General features: G+C 39.2%; 2 protein-coding genes across 4 annotated transcripts in view; one reads left to right on the forward strand and one right to left on the reverse strand.

The window, feature by feature from the left end:
* Window positions 1-10691, reverse strand: part of LOC124139864 (anoctamin-4-like) — a 59261-nt gene extending 48570 nt beyond the window's left edge. Inside the window, exon 1 of one of the 2 annotated variants that reach the window (XM_048387432.1) lies at window positions 10596-10691. The gene's annotated coding sequence lies outside the window, so the exon portion shown is untranslated. Of the gene's footprint in view, window positions 1-6012; window positions 6149-10595 lie in introns of those variants that run through there. The other variant, XM_048387431.1, reaches the window with a different exon arrangement.
* Window positions 10692-15683: 4992 nt separating this feature from the next.
* On the forward strand, window positions 15684-20876 carry LOC125376040 (piggyBac transposable element-derived protein 4-like). Of its 2 annotated transcripts, XR_007218925.1 has the most exons (3): window positions 15684-15756; window positions 17201-19826; window positions 19857-20876. XR_007218925.1 is itself a non-coding variant. In XM_048387312.1 (2 exons), exon 2 carries the CDS (start codon window positions 17245-17247, stop codon window positions 18964-18966), a length of 1722 nt encoding a protein of 573 aa, XP_048243269.1. In that variant the 5' UTR covers window positions 15684-15756; window positions 17201-17244; the 3' UTR covers window positions 18967-20876. The 2 variants fall into 2 exon arrangements, 1 of the variants encoding a protein (XP_048243269.1); XM_048387312.1 differs by having other exon boundaries at window positions 17201-20876.
* Window positions 20877-21021: the final 145 nt, after the last annotated feature.

Raw genomic sequence — 21021 nt, forward strand, 5'->3', positions numbered from 1 at the left:
CTAATGAATATGTATTACAATATGTTTGAAAAATACTGATATATGGCGTTTTTCAAAATCCTGCATATTTTCATCTTGTTGACAAAGTTTATATAAGTGACAAGTAAATTTGAAATTATGAAATTCAGAACTAGACTGGAATTCATAGACTCGATCGTAGCGCAACCAGTGGCTATTATGAGTTATATCCCTTCTAAGTGTTCTATGTCCCTCCTATTGACCAATCAGATTCCACCTCATATCACTTGCCTTTGCTTCAAATAAAATGGCTGCGCAAGACAATCTGATCGATAATCAAGATCTTTATTGTATATCTACACTGTAATAAAACGCATCATCGTTCGCAAAGTGCATTAAATCATGTGAGCATGGAAAAATTGGAAAATATCAGTTGATGCTAAGTTGTCAGTACACATACGCTTAAATTGTAAAGGGCTGCAATAAAGGACCTAAATCTTTACAGCAGTTTACCAACCGAATGTCAATTTCATGACCCGATTTTGATTGGACTATGCATAGACTCATTAGTCCAGCCAAAATATAACTCCATAATTCCAGCCTAGTTTGGCAAGGGTGGAAACTGGACTATTATAGTCAGGTAACTCCCTTGCCCCCAGGAAGATGCAAAATGGCAGACGACTAAACAGTTGTGAAAAATGTGAGGGGCAAGTTTGACGTATGGGTCCATTTCAGACTTAAAACATGACAATATGATCAGAAAATCTGAGATACCATTGCAGTATGCAAACACTGTGACTCTTTTGTAAAATATCCCTGGGAAATTATTTAATTCAACTGACAGTGCCATAATCAACTGAAAATGTAATCTTGATGAGAGAATGCATGCAATACATTGTGGTTAGACTCACAATAGATAACAATAAATTGCAAACCGAGAGTCTGGCCAATACCCATCACTACATCATGTAAATATGCAGTGCTTAACGTTTTCCTGGTATGAAAACTGCCCTTGAAGTCAGTCAGCAACATGTGAGATCAAGATGACCATGTAAATGTTCATCCTTCTTCTGTCTTTGAATACCAAACATTTCGAAAGCAATACAAATACCTATCACATGAGTAAACAGTGAGTCTCTCTCCTGCTAGCTGTTGTCAAAATAAACAAACTACAAAGTGTTGAAATCGTAAAATTGCGCAAGAGATTCACCCCTGGATTCCAGTCTGTTGCATGTAATGTGAGGGAATAATACAATACTGGCATTATCATCAATCAATTTTATGTGTTTGTTGGTTAAAGCCAAACTCAGCTTTAGTTTAATTTAGCTTGTTTGTTGTTTAACACCGCTCTCAGAAATATTCCAGCTATATGACAGCGGTCTCGAAATAATCGAGTCTGGACCAGACAATCCAGCAATGGACATCATGAGCATCAATCCACGCAATTGGGATATGAAGATATGTATCAGCCAAGTCAGCTAGCCTGACCATCCGATCCCGTTAGTCGCCTCTTACGACAAGCATAGTTGCTTTTTATGGCAAGCATGGGTTGCTGAAGACCTATTCTAGACTGGATCTTCACGGGTCCCACACTCAGCAAAAATGGAGTTTGTAACGGTGAGGTGAAATGGGGTTTGACATTGTGTTCACTTATTTAGCGTTTTGCATGCATATGTGTGTGTGTGTGTGTGTGTGTGTGTGTGTGTGTGTGTGTGTGCATATACATGAAAAATTCACAAAACAAACACTTATTCCAGTGTTGTTTGTTGTTTAACACCACACTCAGCAATATTCCAACTATATGACGGAGGTCTGTAAATAATCAAGTCTGGACCAGACAATCCAGCGATGGACATCATGAGCATCAATCCACGCAATTGGGATATGAAGTCAGCGAGCCTGACCACCCGATCCTGTTGGTGGCCTATTACGACAAGCAAAGTCTTTTACTGCAAGCATGGGTTGCTAAAGACCTATTCTACCCTGGAGCTTCACGGGTGTACATGGCTATTGCCTATGACAGTATTAACACGAACCAACAATGCAACCAGTCATAAAAATCCTCTATTACAGTGTCCCAGCGTGTCCTCATTGAGTACAGAGTCTTTCTGCTCTGTGTTGATATGAGCTATAGCAACAGCCGAGGCCAGGGAGTCACAGTGCATGCAGGGAGGGACATCAATATGTGATCTCAAGCATGACAAATGTATTCCTATACACAGACCTGTCAACATACATATCAAAGGCTGAGATAATTGTGAAATACAGAAAACTATGTTTACAACAAACACGCTCATAACGAACTGACTAATATAGCGAACTTGTTTTTCAGTCCCAGACATTTGTTGTATATATCATGTATATGAAGTGGTAGAAACTAACATTTTTTAGTCCACTAGTCCTTACAATGATAACCATAACATATAGCAAAACCCTTAAAAATGGGAAATTTCTAATAGTCCTTATGATACCTTAACTATTGGACAGTTTGGCAAGGACTACAGGAATAGTGCCAATTTCTAACACTGATATATGTTGTATATGCTTATAACGCACTACAGTTATTACGAATTAAAATTAATTGGTCTCTTTGAGTTCGTTACAACTGTAGTTTAATGTAGTTGCATGGATATATTTGTAATTGTCTGATATACATATTTTATAAGAATTACTTTTAATTATTGTGATGTTTTAAGTCCTCTGGAACTTCTTAATAATTTTTAGTCAGTCTGTTCAATAAATGGACAGACTTTTCAGTCAATGTGTACAATGACTGAAACATTTAGACATATGTATCATTAAATGTGAATCACATTTTACACACTGACAGTCACATAAAAATGCCTACAAACAAAGGGCTTGTGAAAACCTAGTGTTTTCTGCCTCACATCAAAGAACTTTCCAGCATAGATATCAAGTCTCATTGGTTAGCTGAGATAGCACACGAGACAACTATATTCATGACGTCCATGGATCTTTAAAAAATCCATTGAGTTAGATAATAATTAGAAATCAATCAACATATTATCAGCTAATCCTGTGAACAAAGTATGCTGTTTTTTCATCGGCACTTCACGCCCAGATTGGGGTGTACTCCATCTCCTTAAGAAAACCCTACATATGTGAACACTTCCTTGTGCCAAATCCTTGTGAACACTTCCTTGTGCAAGACAACAGTGATTACTCAATCAGTGTAGTACCGGTTAATCCTTTGATCAATGTTTTTTGTAACTCAACTGGTCATTTCCCTCTAACTGCACTGCCACGTGCATATTACGTAACATGTAATACATTCACATCAGACTAGTCACTAGGATTTATAAGCCAATTTTAGATTGAATAACTACCCCATACATGAGAAATGCCAAATGGGAACATTTGCCTGGAAATCTGACCACTAATTATACCTGTAATAAATTCATTAACTGCCATGAGCAATGGATGACAACAAGTGTGCTGTAAATGTTGTATTATATGCAATTTAGTTGCCTGAAAAATAAGGGTCGTTGCTGTATATGAATATATGAACTTCATTGTTGCAAAAGTTATACATACACTTATTTGCTGTATACTGAAGTACATAATTGTACATACACACTTACTCTTATGGTTATTATTATAATACCCCACCCAATTCAATTTTGCAGGGGATGGAGAAATGTGGTCTGTCCGTCATGTTTCGTTTCCGGGGCATAACTCATAAACTATTTAATATTCTTCATGCAACTTTGTATGCACATGAGGCTAACAATGACCTGGGTGTCATTATACAACACAACCTTAGCACTACGACTGTCCTAAGTCTATGTTTAAGTATGGGACTTACGATCACCTCAGGTCTAAGATCGCTTTGTACACCGACAGTCTGGTGCCTTGTGCTATACAGGAGTGAGGTTTTTTCGTGTTTCCTCTACAGAAAGATGGATTTCAAACAATGGTAGGGATACTTTCCATAGCATAACTCACAAAATGTTTCTCTTTCTTTGCTATTGAGGTGTTTCTTTTGATTTTGCATTAACAGGTTGAACTAAGGTCCAAATGAGGGCTTCCTTTTGCGGTTTAGTCATGTAATATTGTCAGTTGTACTCACAAACCTTTTTTTTGCATAATGAGGTATATGATATAAACATTATTGATTTGTGCACATATTCAAAAGGACAGGTGATATTGATCATGTTGATGACTATATCTTCTTGTTCAGATTACATCTGACATATCTGGAAGCTCAGAAGCTGATAGCATATAATAACCATGCAATGGCAAAAATGGGGTTTTGTTTACAACCTCTAATAAATCAAACGTTTATTTTTAATAGCATTCTATAGGTCTATTGACATGACACAATAAAAATCTATTAAACACAGAAATCCAAATCAATTTCAGTCATCTTATCATCCACGCAATCAGAAATCTGAAAATGCTATCACTGAAGAATACTGTTATTTTTATCAAACTACAATCATCAGGGTTGTTTCCAAATATAAGATAGCTACGCGATAAATTGCAAAGAACAATGAAGAACAAAGCAAGGTTTATTTCACAATAAAACATTGTTCTATCATGACGTCATTTCTGGAGATTCTAACATGTGCTGGCAACTTGATGACATTGTAAAATGGATGATGTTATGTTTGAGAGGGGAGTGTCTCGTGAGTTGTTCCCCATAGAAGTAGCTGGGCAACGTAAATTAACACAATGGCTTGAGGGAGATATGACAATCGGTATTAGGAGGAAAGGTACAGATTATTGACTGAGAATATGCAGGAAACATAACACAACAAAAAACAACTCACACTCGCTGTTTAGTTCTTAAACAACAGCATCTGATAAGCTTCCACCAATCTTTGTGTTTCTTTGTTTAGGTTGAAACAATTTTTTAACATGCACCCTTTGTAATATCAGAATCTTCATAGATCACATGTACCCAATGTGCAGAAATGTTTATTCCTGCTGTTCTTACAGAGGTAGTCAAGTCTCTTGCCACGCTCAGTTGTGTAAACCAGCAAATTGACTCATGGCAGTTAATGAGCCCTGGAGGCAGGGTAGAAGCCAGAGCCTTGTGCCCCTTTAAAGTATGAAAAACAATCAATGTGTAGCGGCCATAAAATTTCTGTCCTGTGTCCTGTGATGGGATTCGAACCACAGACCTTCTGATCTGAGGTCGGACGCCTTGTCCACATGACCAAAGAGGTTAACCCTGTCAGGAAGCTGCCAAGGTAAGGATGTCATCTGTGGGATGACTCCACGCCCTGCTACATACTCCCCAGTAAATAGAAGTCCTGTCCCGGGCCACATAGTAGGGTACTGAGGCTTATTTTGCTCAAATTTAATATGAACGTGCTCAGCCCCACGTTGGGTGCCAATGTAGCGGCCATAAAATTTCAGACTCCTGTGATGGGATTCGAACCACGGACCTTCTGATCCGAGGTCTGACGCCTTGTCCAAAGAGGTTAACCCTGTCAGCAAGCTGACAAGGTATAAGGATGTCATCTGTGGGAGGACTCCACGCCTTGCTACAAATGCAACAGCCTGAATGCTTTGTTGACAGGCAATCTTGTCACATACTGACATAGCCTGACCACTTGATCCCAGGGCCTTTGAGTTAATGGCAATAATATTTTAATTTAATTTATCATCATCATGATCATATTGTCTATTGTTATATTAAAACATAATGATGTGGCCCTCTTAATAAAACAATGTAATCCATTTAGTTCGAAACATTTTGCTAACAAATAGGCCTAAATGTAATTCATAAAATGTAGACATTCTCGTCTTCTCTACCTCAATAGACCAGTATGGTAGGCTAATAAAGAAAATGTTCAAACGTAACAACACGAAATGAAGGATACTCTAAAATACATTTTATCTAACTGAATAATTATCAAGTGACACAGGTTGTTTAAAATGCATATGTAGGTTATCAGGTTATCGATTATTTCTTATCATGATCGCTATCACATCGTAATTTGTATAAAAAGGAGCCATGGCGACAAACAACAACGCTTGCAGGTGCCCGTTTGACGGATTGGTGCCATAAGTTATATGTCTCACCTAATAGTTGCAGGAATTTAACATCCACCCCCTTCACAAACCGCAAGAAATCATGTCCAAAGCACTACACCGTGCCCGTTCACAGTGTCCTATTTTCAAACACAAGCCTGCATGTTGTTTGGGAAAGTTGCCATGTATGCAAGGGAGGCAACTCTAGTGATAAACTCAATCTGCAGACCACCCGATATATATTTTTCATTCGTCTAACATTTGGTACCCGGTTAATTGTTTATTTAAGATTTTATATGCAGATGCATGTATATTTATAAACACGTATCATATATACAACAGTCCGTTTCTGATCACATGAATAACACTTCCAAAGTTGACATTTTCAGTTAATGATTGAAAAATAAACCAAGAAAGGTAGATCTGTACGTTTTTTTCTACTTATGTTAACAATACCAATTTAGTTTGGGTTCAAATTAGAAAACAACAGTGTGACTATCTAAAAGATAATGATTCAAACAAGACCCGTTTTATTCTATTTTCTTTCCAAACTATATGTCACTTGTACCTACACGTGTGTGAGCCAATTACATAAGCACTCATATACACTCAAAATACAAAAAGAAACGCACAGGTAGATTTTTAGTAAATGTATTGTACCTAATAAAGTCGATATATTTAACTTTATATATCATAGATACAAATATGAAAAATTTGAGCTCAATAGTCAGATGTTGCGCTAGGTTGCGCTGAACTCAGTATCTCGTGTTACTGCCCCGGGCTGCAATCACGGCTCTGCATCTCCTCGGCACTGACTGGATAAGTGTACGAATTCTGTCCTTCGAAATTCTGCGCCATTCTGCTTGTAATGCGTTGGCCAGTTGCGGGAGTGTCTGCGGCGTGTTCTGACATTGACGTACACGTCGATCGAGATCATCCCAGAGGTGTTCGATTGGGTTGAGATCTGGAGATCTCGACGACCAGGGCAAGTCGTTGATGTTGGCATTATGGAGGTAGTCTACCATGACACGAGCTGTGTGCGGTGGAGCGTTGTCCAGTTGAAACAGCTCCCTCTTGCGGTCAATGATTGGAAGAAGGTGAGATTGAAGAATCTGATTCATGTAGCGATTTGCTTTCAATTTTCCCTGAACCACAACCAAGTCAGATCTCGTGGTGGACATAGCCCCCCACACCATGACACTACCGCCACCGAATTTGTCGAATTCACGTCTTCCAACTCGCTGGTGAAGAAGAAATCGTGATTCGTCGCTGAACCACACTCGTCTCCAGTTTCTCAAATTCCAAGGTTGTAAGGTATGGCACCAACGCAAGCGTCGCTGTCGATGGATCTGTTGCAGACCGTCCGAGAACTGGTCTTCTTTAGTCGGATTCCAGCTTCGCGAAGATGGTTGCTGATAATTATGGTCCGATATCCTCCTCAAACCAGAGATGCGTCCTGCAGTCTCCGTAGCTGTGGCATTGCGATGACGTAGTTGGAACAGTCGAATGTAGCGATCCTGTGCAGGGGTGGTAACTCTTGGTCGACCGGTTCTCGGACGGTCTGCAGTGGAATTGCACTGTGTGTATCGATCACAAAGGCGGTAAATGGTGCTGTGGTGGACGTTGAAGTGGCGTGCAACAGAAGACTGCGATTCCCCTCTTTGGATACGTCCTATGGCGATGTTCCGATCGGAAGCGCTGAGTCTCGGCATTTTCGAACTTGAAAAATGTTGACAATTGAATGACAAATTATTGGCTTATGCTTGCCTTTTTATAGCTACTACCACGAGTTACGAATGCCATAACTTGCACGTGCATTTTGCTTTACTGTTTTCCTCCATGTCATTTTTTAACAGTTTGAAAACAATGCCGTTTAAGACATTGCAAATCGACAATGGATGCGTTTTGATGCACCATTTGTCGAATCACATATATCCAATTTATATACCGGATATGCCTTTGGTTTAACGGTATCACAGTTATATCACGGCGTGTCAGCTTGATGTCGGAGGAATGTCCGAAGTGATGCAAGTCTAAACGTTTACCACTTTTGTGAAACCTACGATCACATGTTTGGCGTTGAAACACCCATAGAAACACAATCACGGCGAACTGAGATTCGAACCCACGATTAAAGGTTTCTGGCACGCCTATGGTACGCAACTCAGCGTATGGTGGCGGCTTAGATGACTGGGCCAACTTGCAACTTTTAAATTGCAAGTTAATCTGGACTGGAAAACCAACTCATAAAAAATAATAGGCGATGTATTGTTTCAAATATATTTCATGAACTTAAACTGCATTTCACAATCATACCTGACTGGATTTCTGACATGAATATATGATGGAAGCAGCGGAAATGCTTTCACTGGGCACAACCATAAATATTTCGCAGTTGTTGTTTTTATGACGCAGTCACAATAATTATTACAGCTTAATTTATCAAGGTGGCGTATTATATAGTCGAGCACTGGAAAACCCATTGATTTGTGTTATGCGTACCGAACCTGACCACCCAATTGAATTTATTTGCCCCTTACGAAAAAATAGAATGGTGACGACCCGTGACAATATAGCTCCTTTGACCAGTTGTCCAAGGAATCCTGATAAAAATGTTTGTGCGAAGTGTAACCGAGGATGAGACCCGCGTTCATCTCTTTACTCCAGGGTCAAACCTTAGAAACAGTGGAAACATTTGACCCCATCCCCGCCAAAGAAATACAAGGTGGTGGTGTCTGCTCGCAATGTGAAGGCTTCTGTTTCCTTGACAGTAACCGGGCTTTCCCCCCACATTAAACTGACACGCTGTGATATAACTGGAAAACTGTTAAAAGCGGCGTTAAACCCAACTCACCCACTCACCCACTCACTCTTGACAGTAACGGATAATCATGATTGACAGTCAGGCTTTCATTGGGCAATACTATTGACACATATAACTACTTTAGTATAGAGAAGCTATCAAGGAAAATCATGAAGGAACATGAAGGTTTAGTGGTGCAACTGCTTCAGGGCAATGCGTCTGTGCACACGTCACAGTGGCAGCAGGTACAGGTTGCGGCTAACATTGCCCCCTACCCTCCTCCTATAAAGCTCACACCTTCTGACTCCCACCTCCTCCCAGAACTGAGATCACACCTGCGTAGTAGAGTTTTTACCAGTGATTATAAAGACGGAGGTACGGTGGGCCATAAGGGACAAGGAGTCTGTTTTTCAATATTTTGATATTTCACTTACTGTTATCGTAACCTTTTGCAAGTTAACACGATTTGTCATACAAATATGTGATAAATCATGTACAAAGAAGATATTGAATCGCTGAAAAGTGAAGCGAAAAGGTAAAAAGATTAAAATGAAAATGTCAAAAACAAAAACGAAAAGGTCAAAAACTAAAATGAAAATGTCAAAAACAAAAACGAAAATGTCAAAAACAAAAGCGAAAATGTCAAAAACTAAAATGAAAATCCAGAAAACTATTTCCACCGCGGTAAAACTATTTCCACCGCGGTGATAATAAATTTAATTCCATATATTTTCATTTTGTTTTTTGACATTTTCGTTTTTGTTTTTGACATTTTCATTTTATTATTTTTTATTTTCGCATCACATTTTAGCGATTCAATAGCTACTTGAAAGTACATTTTCCATGTTTTCGGTTGTTTTTATACATGATTTATCATATATTGGTATGACAAATCGTGTTAATTTGCAAAAGGTTACGATAAAAGTAAGTGAAATATCAAAATATTGAAAAACAGACTCCATGTCCCTAATGGGCCACCGTACGGAGGTGATTTTGGAGACCAAGCTGAAGACGTCTATATGGCAGGTGTAACACTTTGGGGCAAGCGAACTGTCATCAAAGGAGAAAGGAATATATTATAACACATGTGTGAACAATTTTGACTCGGAAGGATTTTATATGCGAAGCTAGGAACGTTTCGGTTTACCCTCGCATGCGGTAATAAATACGTGGAGAAATAGAGAACAGTGAGTGAATGAATGTTGTTTTACGCCGCGGTCAGCCATATTCCACATCACGGTGGTCTATAAACACACGAGGGCGGTCTACATCATATTCTACATCACGGTGGTCTATAAACACACGAGGGCGGTCTACATCATATTCTACATCACGGTGGTCTATAAACACACGAGGGCGGTCTACATCATATTCTACATCACGGTGGTCCCTAAACGCACGAGTGCTGGAAAACCGTTGACGGGGTGCGATAAGACGCCGAGTCACAAGTCACCGAGCCTGACCACCCGTCCTAATTCAGTGCTAAATAGGGTGCTGGGGACATTTAGTAATCAGGGCCCCCGCTGGTGGACATATAGAGAGAGGCTCTTTATGGATAGCAGGATCTGAAGAACTAAATATACGAACAAAACTTTGAGAAATTTAGACAAACAGATAAAACTAGACAGACAGACAATAAATAGATACAGACAGAAACAAAAGTGATAGATAATATGTTACAGCCACATACAAAGAGGATAGATTGAAATATAAAGAGATGAGTAACACAGAAGAAAAGCAGAGTAGATAGAACAGAACGTATAGCATTATATGTGCTTAGGTTATGACATAGACACACCACCATGCAGTAACTTCGTGACTACTTCAGTACCTGTGTTCTCCTTGTCCATTAGAGGCTCCATGATGAAGACTCAGTAGTTTATCTCCCTCTCGTCAGGCAGCAACAGCCCTACACATCCCTCAGTGCTGGATCTCATGTGGATATGACGGATGTCCTCGGACGGGCCTGCAACTGCTTGTACTCAAATCAATCACGCACACACATTCACATACACGAAGGTAAACTCTTGGGAATATCCACTTTGACATGTATATTACACATGTACATCAAATGCAACGCTGCGTGAATCAGTTTGCAACTTAATTACACCGAGTCAGTGTGGATACCATGACGTATGATTGGAATGCACGCTGGGTGTTTGTTTATCGTCGACACAATGCTGGTTTCCAGTTGGTGATATTTAATTTCCATTAGCATTGATGGAAACGTCTACTTGTGTAGACAAGCGCCGATCTGTATTTGCCAAACTCTCACATGCATGCAGTGTCCGGGAAAATCAACCAAATAAACCACTTGTAATATAGTGCACTGGTTGCCATAGTGTTTATCGCCATGGTGTATTTGAATACATGGTATGATGAAAGCACAACATTTTACCGCGGATCTAGAGAAACCTTTGGTCCACTTCAAATGCTGAATTCTTAAAGCAGTACTGGCGATTCTAAAATGGTGCAGTTCCGTGCAGACCCTCTTATATCATTTACAATGCATGGTGACCACAGTGTTGGGGCACGTCATTCAAACGTCCCTTAATTAGACATGAACTTTGAGACTCTCACCCTGTTGTATTGTAGTTGTGATCAGGTTGATTGGAGACCTAAACAGATCGTCTTTCATATTCATACCTTGAGCGTTTATGATGTTGTCGTCGTAATTCTGTCTCTGCATTACGACAGTGACAAGGCGTTAGTAATAGGTTTAGTAGTCAAGAATGTTCTTTGACGCCGTATTGAGCACATCCTCGTTCACCAAGTGTGTTTGTCTCCATTCTACAAGGGCAACTATAGAATGGGGATAGAAACACTTGATTGTAGAGGACGGACTGCACCTATATGACATCTTCCTGAGGCAAGGGAGTTAACTGGCCGTAAAGGTCGAGTCTCACTTATTGTTAATTAGACATAAGACTATGGTGAGTTTATGCGACATGTTACACACTTTAGGCAGCACAAGAACAGATACAAGTTCGTTACCTGAAACTTTTTATTTCAGACCCGTTGAGATCCGGGGTAGAATAGGTCTTCATCAACCCATGCTTGCTGTTAAAAGTGACTACGCTTGTCGTAAGAGGAGACTAACGGGATCGGGTGGTCAGTCTCGCTGACACGGTTGATGCATGTCATCGATCCCAATTGCGTGGATCGATGGTCGTGATGTCAATCGCTGGATTGTCTGGTCCAGCCTCGATTATTTACAGACCGTTGGAATATTAGTTGAAATATTGTTGAGTGCGGCGTTAAGCAACAAACAAACAAACATAATTTTATATCTGATAAATGTCCACTTATTGGTGTAATAATACCCAGTAGACTTGCTCCAGGGATTAAAAACATATTGAATAACCAAAGAAAACTATCAATACCCAATGTTAATGATCATTCGCGAGTAACTACCCGATGCAGGGCATGTACAAGCAAGACTAGCATAAAGCACAGAAACAAACGAGGTTGTGTATACTTTGTGCATTTACTCAATCTTATTGAAATAAGATCTTAGTTTTCGCTACCGCTGCTTTGTTTAGCAATAGCGAGAACTCAGATCTGATTTTAATGAGATCGGCATACAACTGAAATTAAGGATTCGCTTAAGCGAATGTGTGTGCTGCGACAGGCCCTCGACTGGGGCGTTGAAAATCTGATCAATGAAACGTCACTAACCGTTGATTGTGATTTTATTTATTGATATATGTGATCACAGCGCGCCACTGAGGTAAGTTGATTACCGACTTAAGAAGTAATTGATGGTTGTGCTTCAGTGGGTCACGGACTTTCTACTGTGTCTGAGCTGACAGACGCTACATGCAGGCAGTGTCTCTTCGCATGCCTTCAAGACACTGAGTAAAACAGGGACGTTGTGAAATGCCGAACTTTGTGGCCAATTCTAACCCGGAATCCCCACGGGTCTGAAATTGTGGAACACACAGGCCCATCACAGATTTACACAGGAAAGCTTCGGATCATCTCGTCAACACTGAGGGATTTGGGTTACAATGAATAGATTTTAATACAGAATCATCCATTACCTAACATATCACTGGAATATTGTATAAACCGGATTAATCATACATAAATGCTCACTCATTCTTAATCACTGGGAACATTTATAAGGATACGGTATGACAAGGGGCCATTTTGGCCAACAGGATCCGAAGACTTTAAGAGATCACCGAAAATGTCATGTTTGTTACATGAATGTCAACTTAACTTTGTTCATTTCAATACAGGTTACAGGAAGCAATCTTTTTTTCATTTTTGAACATGAGCAAGTATTTGACCCCAGATTATATCTAAGGAGATGTAATAGGGACAGTACAACCATATGGTAAACGGGTTACGAAATTGCTCATGTAAAGTCAGCCTTTTTTACTCATTTTACCCATTCTCTAGTTCCTGTAGATGCCAGATGTCAAACATATCCAAATACAACAAGGAAAGAAAACTACGCGTCAGATAATGTTCATACCATATCCAAACTGTCAGTGAAAATTTGACTTTTCAATTGGTCTAAAACGGCCTTACCACAGCACTATCCTCGTATGAACTGTACAGACGTTTGCCGGCCGGGTACGACAGTCTGTGGTTTAAGAATCTTGCCCAAAGCCCGAGTCTGGTAAAAACTATTTTCTGTCCAGATCACGACACTAGTCTATATACTAAGACTTAACATCTTTATGCCAAGATACAAGTTCGGGCAAGAAGAATTACATCTTCTCGAGGCAAGAGAGTTAAGCTTTTGGACTTGATTCACATATCCATATACCTGAGAGCTTTGGTGGAGAAAGTTTTGTCCAAGGAAGAGTGCATCTTCCCGAGGCAAGGGCGTTAACTTACTATAAAGGCCTGCTTAACTAGGCTGGAATTGCGAGGCTCGATCTTAGCGCCAACCAGTGGCTATTACGAGTTATGTCCCTCCTAAAGACCAATCAGATTCCACCTCTCATATCACATGCCTTTGCTTCAAATATAATGGCGTCGTCCAGTGAAGACGATCGGATTGATGATTAAGATCTAGGTTGTAATATAACGGGTCGTGCTTCGCGAACTGCATCAAATCACGTGAGCACCTTGATTAAAAACATGAAAAGATTAGGAAAATATCTGTTGTCGGTAAGTTGTCGGAACACATGTTTTGCAATCTGAACGGCAGTTAACGAATCGGATGTCGATTACGTTACCCGATTTTGATTGGACTATGCATAAACTCGTTAGTCAAGCAAAAAGGCCGAACAAGGCTTTAAACTGAACATTTATAGTCAGTTAACTCCCTTGCCTCGTGAGATGGAAGAATTAACCAAAAGGGTTTTTGCGCGGGCTGATATGTGGTGCAGGCTCGCCAGTGATCATCGTAACATCTCAGCATATAGTGCATGGATCGGCCACCCGTGCCCCTATACATGTATATTAATATGGGAATGAGTGAGTAGGGTTTTACACTGCATATTTATTATATTAATATTTTATATTGGAGAATAGTCAAAAGTGAGGCAGGTCGAAGACATTTACCATTGTAATAAAACACGATGCACGAGTGTTGACGAATTCCGGCTCATAACCAGGTAGAATTAGGGGTTCGAATCTACGATCAGCGTTATGGTACGAGTAAGTGACGAAAACTCTGCACGGCGAGTTGTGGCATTGTATCGACCATATAGCCAATAGTCCTAACCTTCAAGAAATGAAATCTTTCTCGTCGTTATATGCTGTTATTCTCTGGTAGAACCTGGCACGTTAAAAAAGAGAACACCCCATCAGTCAGTCATGAAATCCCACGTTACTGTGTGTTGTGTTCTCCCGTGAGAATTCTGGGCAAATATTTACTAGGTACCATGTGCATGTCGCTAGAACGGCTAAAGTGGGGATCGTTTTATGCAGCCTGGCTGACTGCGTCGCATCCTACCCTGATGTCACAGGTCGTTGTCATGATATCAACCACTGGTTCGCCTGGTCGACTATCCACTTGCCACCGTGGAATGACTGCAATATATCAACACACGTTCCTTGTGGCGTTTATATGATTGAAATATTATTAAATATTATTCTGTCTATTATCTTTATCATAAATAGTAATACTCATATTAATTTTCTCACCTGCAGATCTGTCTTCACATCAACCACATATAAGTTTTTCTTAGGGGTGAAACGATACACCGGTGCATTGTAATGAGCATTTCAAGATCACTACTAAAAATAGCCTCTACGCTAGTGGAGCAATAGTCCAGCTATAATTTTATGACGGCGGTCGGTAATATAATCGAGTCTGGACCAGACAATCCAGTGATTGACATCACGAACATCAATCTACGCAGTAGGATACGATGATTTGCTTTGCGTTGTTTGTTTATTCGTTTGTTGTTTAACGCAGCACTCAGCACTATTCAAGCTATATGACGGCGGTCTGTAAATGATCGAGTCTGGACCAGACAATCCAGTGATTGACATCATGAGCATCGATCCACGCAATTGGGATACGATGACAAACATTAACCACGTCAGCGAGCCTGACCACCAAATCCCGTTAGTCGCCTCTTACGACAAGCATTGGTTGCTTAAGGCTAATTCTAACCCGGAACCCGGAACGGAACAGTTATTCAAGTAGGTACATAGGTGTTTAATGAAGAATATTACACGCGAGTACATGAAGCGCACCGTTATATAGTTTCTTGTTTAGTATTTCCATACCTTTGCTAGCCAGAAAACGCGTCAACATGCGCATTGTCAAGAATGTTTCATGAATCTCCATGCAAATTCTGATCTTTGGCGAAATCTGAATATCGTGCAAATAAATTAAGTTCTACAAAGATAAAGACCCCAATTAAACATGTTGAACGTTGCCACATGATGAGTGCCTCCGAGATCCGAGATAAACTTCACTTCAGTTCCGATCGTCGGTTCCGAATGAACGAACCACAAGATGGCGACTGGCATCAACGTGATTATGTAACCACATATTTCAGGAATACCATATATTACGGGTAAGAATTTTTCTGCTCGTTGGTTCGGAATGACTAATAAACCAACGACACATTCTTAAATAGTAATAACTATGGTATAACTACATGTTATTATATGAATTGAGTCAAATTTTGTAAATGATATTGCTGTATTTAATTTTTGGACGACACACATTTCATTGAAAATAGTATTCCCCATAGAATTTCCCACTTCTCTTTAGACACCTCGACAGGGCACATGGCAATATTTAGCCCTATTTGCAATGATTAGATGATGCCAGGTTCATGGTTCTGCCAAAACAAAGATTCACAAAACGGGAAAAAAAACATGTTTGAGTTGTGTTTTTCTTTATCTCAATCTTTGTTGACGTCATTGAGTTGTGAACACACAGAGAAGACTCAGCTAACAGTATTTAGAGTACTATATCAAATTATGCACTACTACGCTCCTCAGTCCCCTTTACCTGGCCAAAATCACGGTCTTTTAGAGGAGGATTTTATTATGCTTCATATGGTGTCTGTAAGACTGAAGCCTTCAGTGAAGGGGTCGTTGTTTGGGGTACTAAAAGCGCCCAGGATTGGTAACTTTCTGTGTACAGAAATGTTCCTGGGCCAAAATAATACAGAATTACATTAGTTGACAACTGTATGGCACTAAAGCGACTAGGCAAACCATTTTTTGTTTTATTTGTATCATTAAGTATCACATTCTGTAGAAATAAAATATAATAAGACTCAGTTATTAATATTTTGTCAGAATATAGTGTTTGGGGATGATGAGAATAATTCTCAATTTTCCTTTTTGCATTTTTTAAATGTGATTGGATGTTAATGTTTTTTATTATTGTCAGATCATAGGTTTTCGTGCGGCCATATTTATCACGATTATTCGCACTATAACGGGGGCTGAAGCTTCACACAGACATGATACATACTCAGATGATTGCTTGGTTTTAAGAGAAAGTTGTCTATTAAAAGTGATTGAGATGTTTTACAGTTGTTAACGTGGTTAAAGAGAAAACTATGAGCGTCTGAAAACCCATAACATAGGGCTATATATGGGGTTTACCTGGCTATGAAGGTGAAGTACAGGTGACGTTATGAATTGTACAGAAGCAAACAGTTAGGGGTCAATGAGCATATTACATTTGTCCAAGTCAGACAGGGAAATTATTTGTGATCATTTTTAATTGATATCAAATGTGATTATTAATCTGGCCGTTCAAAAGAAAGTTTTAAATGTGAGAATGGTTTTCTTCGCATTCCTGATACAGAGCTCTACAGCAAGTAATACAAATGTAATACCTGATTGACAAATTGACTTGGCCATGTACATAGAAGAAGTTAAACAACCATCAGCAAATACAAAAAAAATTCAATTAACTAATTAATGAAGACATAATTATGATGTTGCTATGTGTTGGAAGTTCTAATATGTATAAACAGTATTTCTTTGCTTTTTCAGCTCATGCGCTTTCACTTCTATGCATAGGACATATAACAAAAGCTATGTCAACAGAAGGCAAAGAAGTATTTGATTTATCATTTGTGCTGCAAGATAGCGATAGTGAGAATGAATCTGATGATCACCCAGCATTGGAATTAGTTGATGGTTTGGAGGATGAAAAGTGGGATGCAGATGAAATGGATGAGGAAGATGTCCTTTATTCCTGGGTATCAAGTGAAAATGTATCTGCTAGGGGACCTATGCATTCAATGTTAGATCTGAAGTTCACTGATGTCCCAGGCAGCAGAGTAATAACAGTGGCTTGGAAACCAGTAGATTATTTTCTGGCATACTTCCCACCTAGTCTATTCAAGAGGATTGCAGAGGAGACAAACAGATATGTTTCTCAGTTTGTTGCTGCGAATCCTAAATTACCAATGTTCTCCCGTTTTCAAAACTACACACCAACTAATGCTGAAGAACTCATGGTTTTTGTTGCTCTAGAGATGTCAATGGGGATGTGTGTTAAGGCAGATGTGTCAGAGTACTGGATCACCTCAGGTTTGAATGTCACTCCAGTGTACAAGAAAATGATGTCCAGAGACAGATTTATATGCCTGAGGTCCATATTACATTTCAATGACAATTCCATGTGTCCCGAGCCAGGAAGTGCGGATTATGATCCAATGTATAAGGTGCGTCCTATCAATGATGTCATGAAAGAGCTGTGCCTACAAAATTATGTACCACATGAAAATCTGTGTGTCAATGAGAGCATGAGATACAGATGGAGGACCTTCAAGAATCAGCTAGTGCCTTCAGAGCCCCAGAATTTTGATATGAAAATTTGGTGTCTGTGTGACAGCACTAATGGAATGTGCCTGAATTGGAAGATTCACTGCGGAGAAAAACCTTCATCCAATGGACTTGGGATGGATGTTGTGACAGAGTTATCTGCTCCTTATTTCAACACTTGCAGAGTTATCTACCATGGCAAGTTCTTCACATCACCAGCTCTTGCGTTATATCTGTCAAAGAAAGGACTTGGGAGTTGTGGCCCTGTCTGTTTAAAAAGAGATGACATTCCAAAGGCATTGCAGAAATCACCAGGGAAGGTTGATAGTGAGTCTGTATTGTTCTACAAAGATCAACCCACTGGTTTAGTGATGTCTTCTTCAAGGTCTTGGAGTGATCGAAGGAGAGTCAACTATTTGTCTACTGTCCATGGGAACGAGGTTGTTCATAAACGGGTGACTAGTAGGAAGAGTCCACAAGGTCACCAAGATGTCCAGAAACCAAAGATGGTAGCCGATGTGAATGAGTTCATGACCGGAGTCAATTCCATGAATAAGTTCACAACAAAGTATATCAACAAGACCAAATGCAGAAAAAACTACCTTATCATCTATGACTTTCTCAAAGAAGTTGCTATGTTCAATGCCTACATCCTCCACAAGGAATCAACAGAGAAGGCTTGCAGCTACAGATCATTCAGGGACGATGTTGTGCTAGGGCTCATTGAGATTTACCACAACACAGGCCAACCCTCTCCTAGGGTCCATAGCTATGACTCAACATTTGTGCCTGAAAGAATGAGAGGGAGACACTTCATTGAGCAAATGCAAGAATGGAAAACACCTCGAGATTGTGTTGTATGTTCCGACAGGAAGACTCGTCAACGGCACCAGACTTCAAATGGTTGCCCCGACTGTGGAGTAGCTCTGTGTGTTGGTAAATGTTTCAAGAGGTACCACACCTGCTTTGAGTTCAAGCTTCATAGCTAGTGCTATGACGGGGAAGGACATTTGTTTGCATGAGCATCTCCACAAAGCATTGACAGACAACAGTAGAACAGAAGTCTCATCTCATGCTTTTGCTCCTGAGATATTGTCTGATCATGTGAAAATGATGACTATATCTTTTAGGCCAACATTGCAACATAACAATTGTGTTTTGTTCATTCTCTGTATTTGTTTGATGTTATATTTAGCTAAATACTAACAGTCAGACTGTGGGTGAATTGTAGACACATTGAAGAAGCTAAAACGTTCAGCGAAGATAATTTTGTTCAGGGATTGACCATTTGATAATCAGTGTTGGGTTGGGTGGGGAATGTTCGGAATTTATATTTTTAAATAATTTGTTCCAGAAAATACTTGAAAACTTATTTCATCCTTTGGTTTTACAGGAAAGAAACATTGTTCGCTGGACAGTGGATGTCCTGAAAATAATTAAAAAATTCCATATCCTCTTTTCCGAGACAAAAAGTGCATATTTTCAAAAAGTGAAAATATCCCCCATCTACCAAACGCACCATGCACTGCTCAAAACTTCAGCATTTTCAGATAGTCAAAAAATACCTCAGTGTGTTGGTTCTCTCCCACTCTCTCTGATCCTAGAAAGGGCAAGGTATCATGATAAGGGCCTTTAGGATCTGCATAGGTTCAGAAATGACCAACACCTGTAGAAATTGTTATGGATGTGTGCAACATGAATGAGAACTTTGCTTTGTTCATTTCAGGACAACTATAATTAGACTTGTGGCAAAACTAAATGTAAAGGTGAAACTCTCATTTTATAGGTTTTCAGGAAGCATTTTTCTAAGCGTTAGAACATGAGCAAGTCTTTGACCCAAGGATTAGAAGTTCCTTGAGAAATATATAGATAAAGACAGCACAAACACATGGTGAAAGGGTCATGTTGGGTCACACACTTGCTTATTAAAGATTCAATTTTTTTCTTTCAAGTTTGAAAATGTTCTCTTTTTCATCATTAATATGTACCTAATAACTGAAAAATTATAAATATGATGCTCAAATAGACAATGTGGATTTTGAGACTGAACAATATTCCCGCTGTGTACACAACAAACAACTTGTCTTAACTGACGAGGGTGTGATTCCGTCTAAGTGGGTAGATATTAGGGTGCAAAAATTGAAGGCAGAATTTAAATTGAAATTTGTAAAGTATTTTTTTAAAAGTCTTGAAAAATGCATACAACACAATATTAAGGCAACAGGGTTCATCTTAAGGCCAATCAAAATGCAGTACTGTACACCTTAATCTTCCACTGAAGAGAGGAAAGGTTTTCATGTTATGTGTTATATCACACTATAAGGAATTAGAATATGCTTATGATGACAGTAATGTTTGCCTTTGAGCATAGAATTACAGTATTGGTAGAACGAATGTAATGTTTGTGTTTACAAACGTGTTTGTTTGAATATTTCTTGTTGTTTATTAATTTTTCTTCAAAGATGAATTTGCAAACAGCCTCCTAAACCATGTTGAATCTACCTCTGACCTTGGAGACTTTATCAGACCTAAGTGACAATTAATTCTAGATTATAAAATGATCATCATTAAACCTCAATTATCTAAGAACTGTCTTTGAAATATTTAAATCATGAGTAAAATGTTTAAATTTAGCAACACTGCCAATCTTTTGAATTATGTATCACGTGACTGATTAAGTGCATTCTTTAATGGGAAAGTATGACCATTGAGATACTTGCTTCATTTGATTTTATTGTATGGTCAGGGAGAAAATAGATTGTTTCCCCTTCAGGATTCATTTCTCTCTTCATTAAAGATGGTACAGTTGAATAAGGTAGGGAATGTTACATGTTCCTTGTTTATATTTCAATTCTTATTTCTGTGTTTCAGTCAGAATAAACAGCTCTTTGATGAACAAGCCATGTTATCTTTATATTATCATCTCACGAGGAATGAAGGTCCAAGAGAACTCAAGTATCAGGTCTTGTCCTTCTGTCCACCCTTAGACTATGTTTTTGCACTCATGCAGTAACAAATGAACCTGAAACTAATGGAGGATGCTT

Source organism: Haliotis rufescens, unplaced genomic scaffold (genome assembly GCF_023055435.1).
Source record: "Haliotis rufescens isolate VD_foot unplaced genomic scaffold, xgHalRufe1.0.p SCAF_7, whole genome shotgun sequence".
NCBI lineage: Eukaryota > Metazoa > Mollusca > Gastropoda > Lepetellida > Haliotidae > Haliotis > Haliotis rufescens.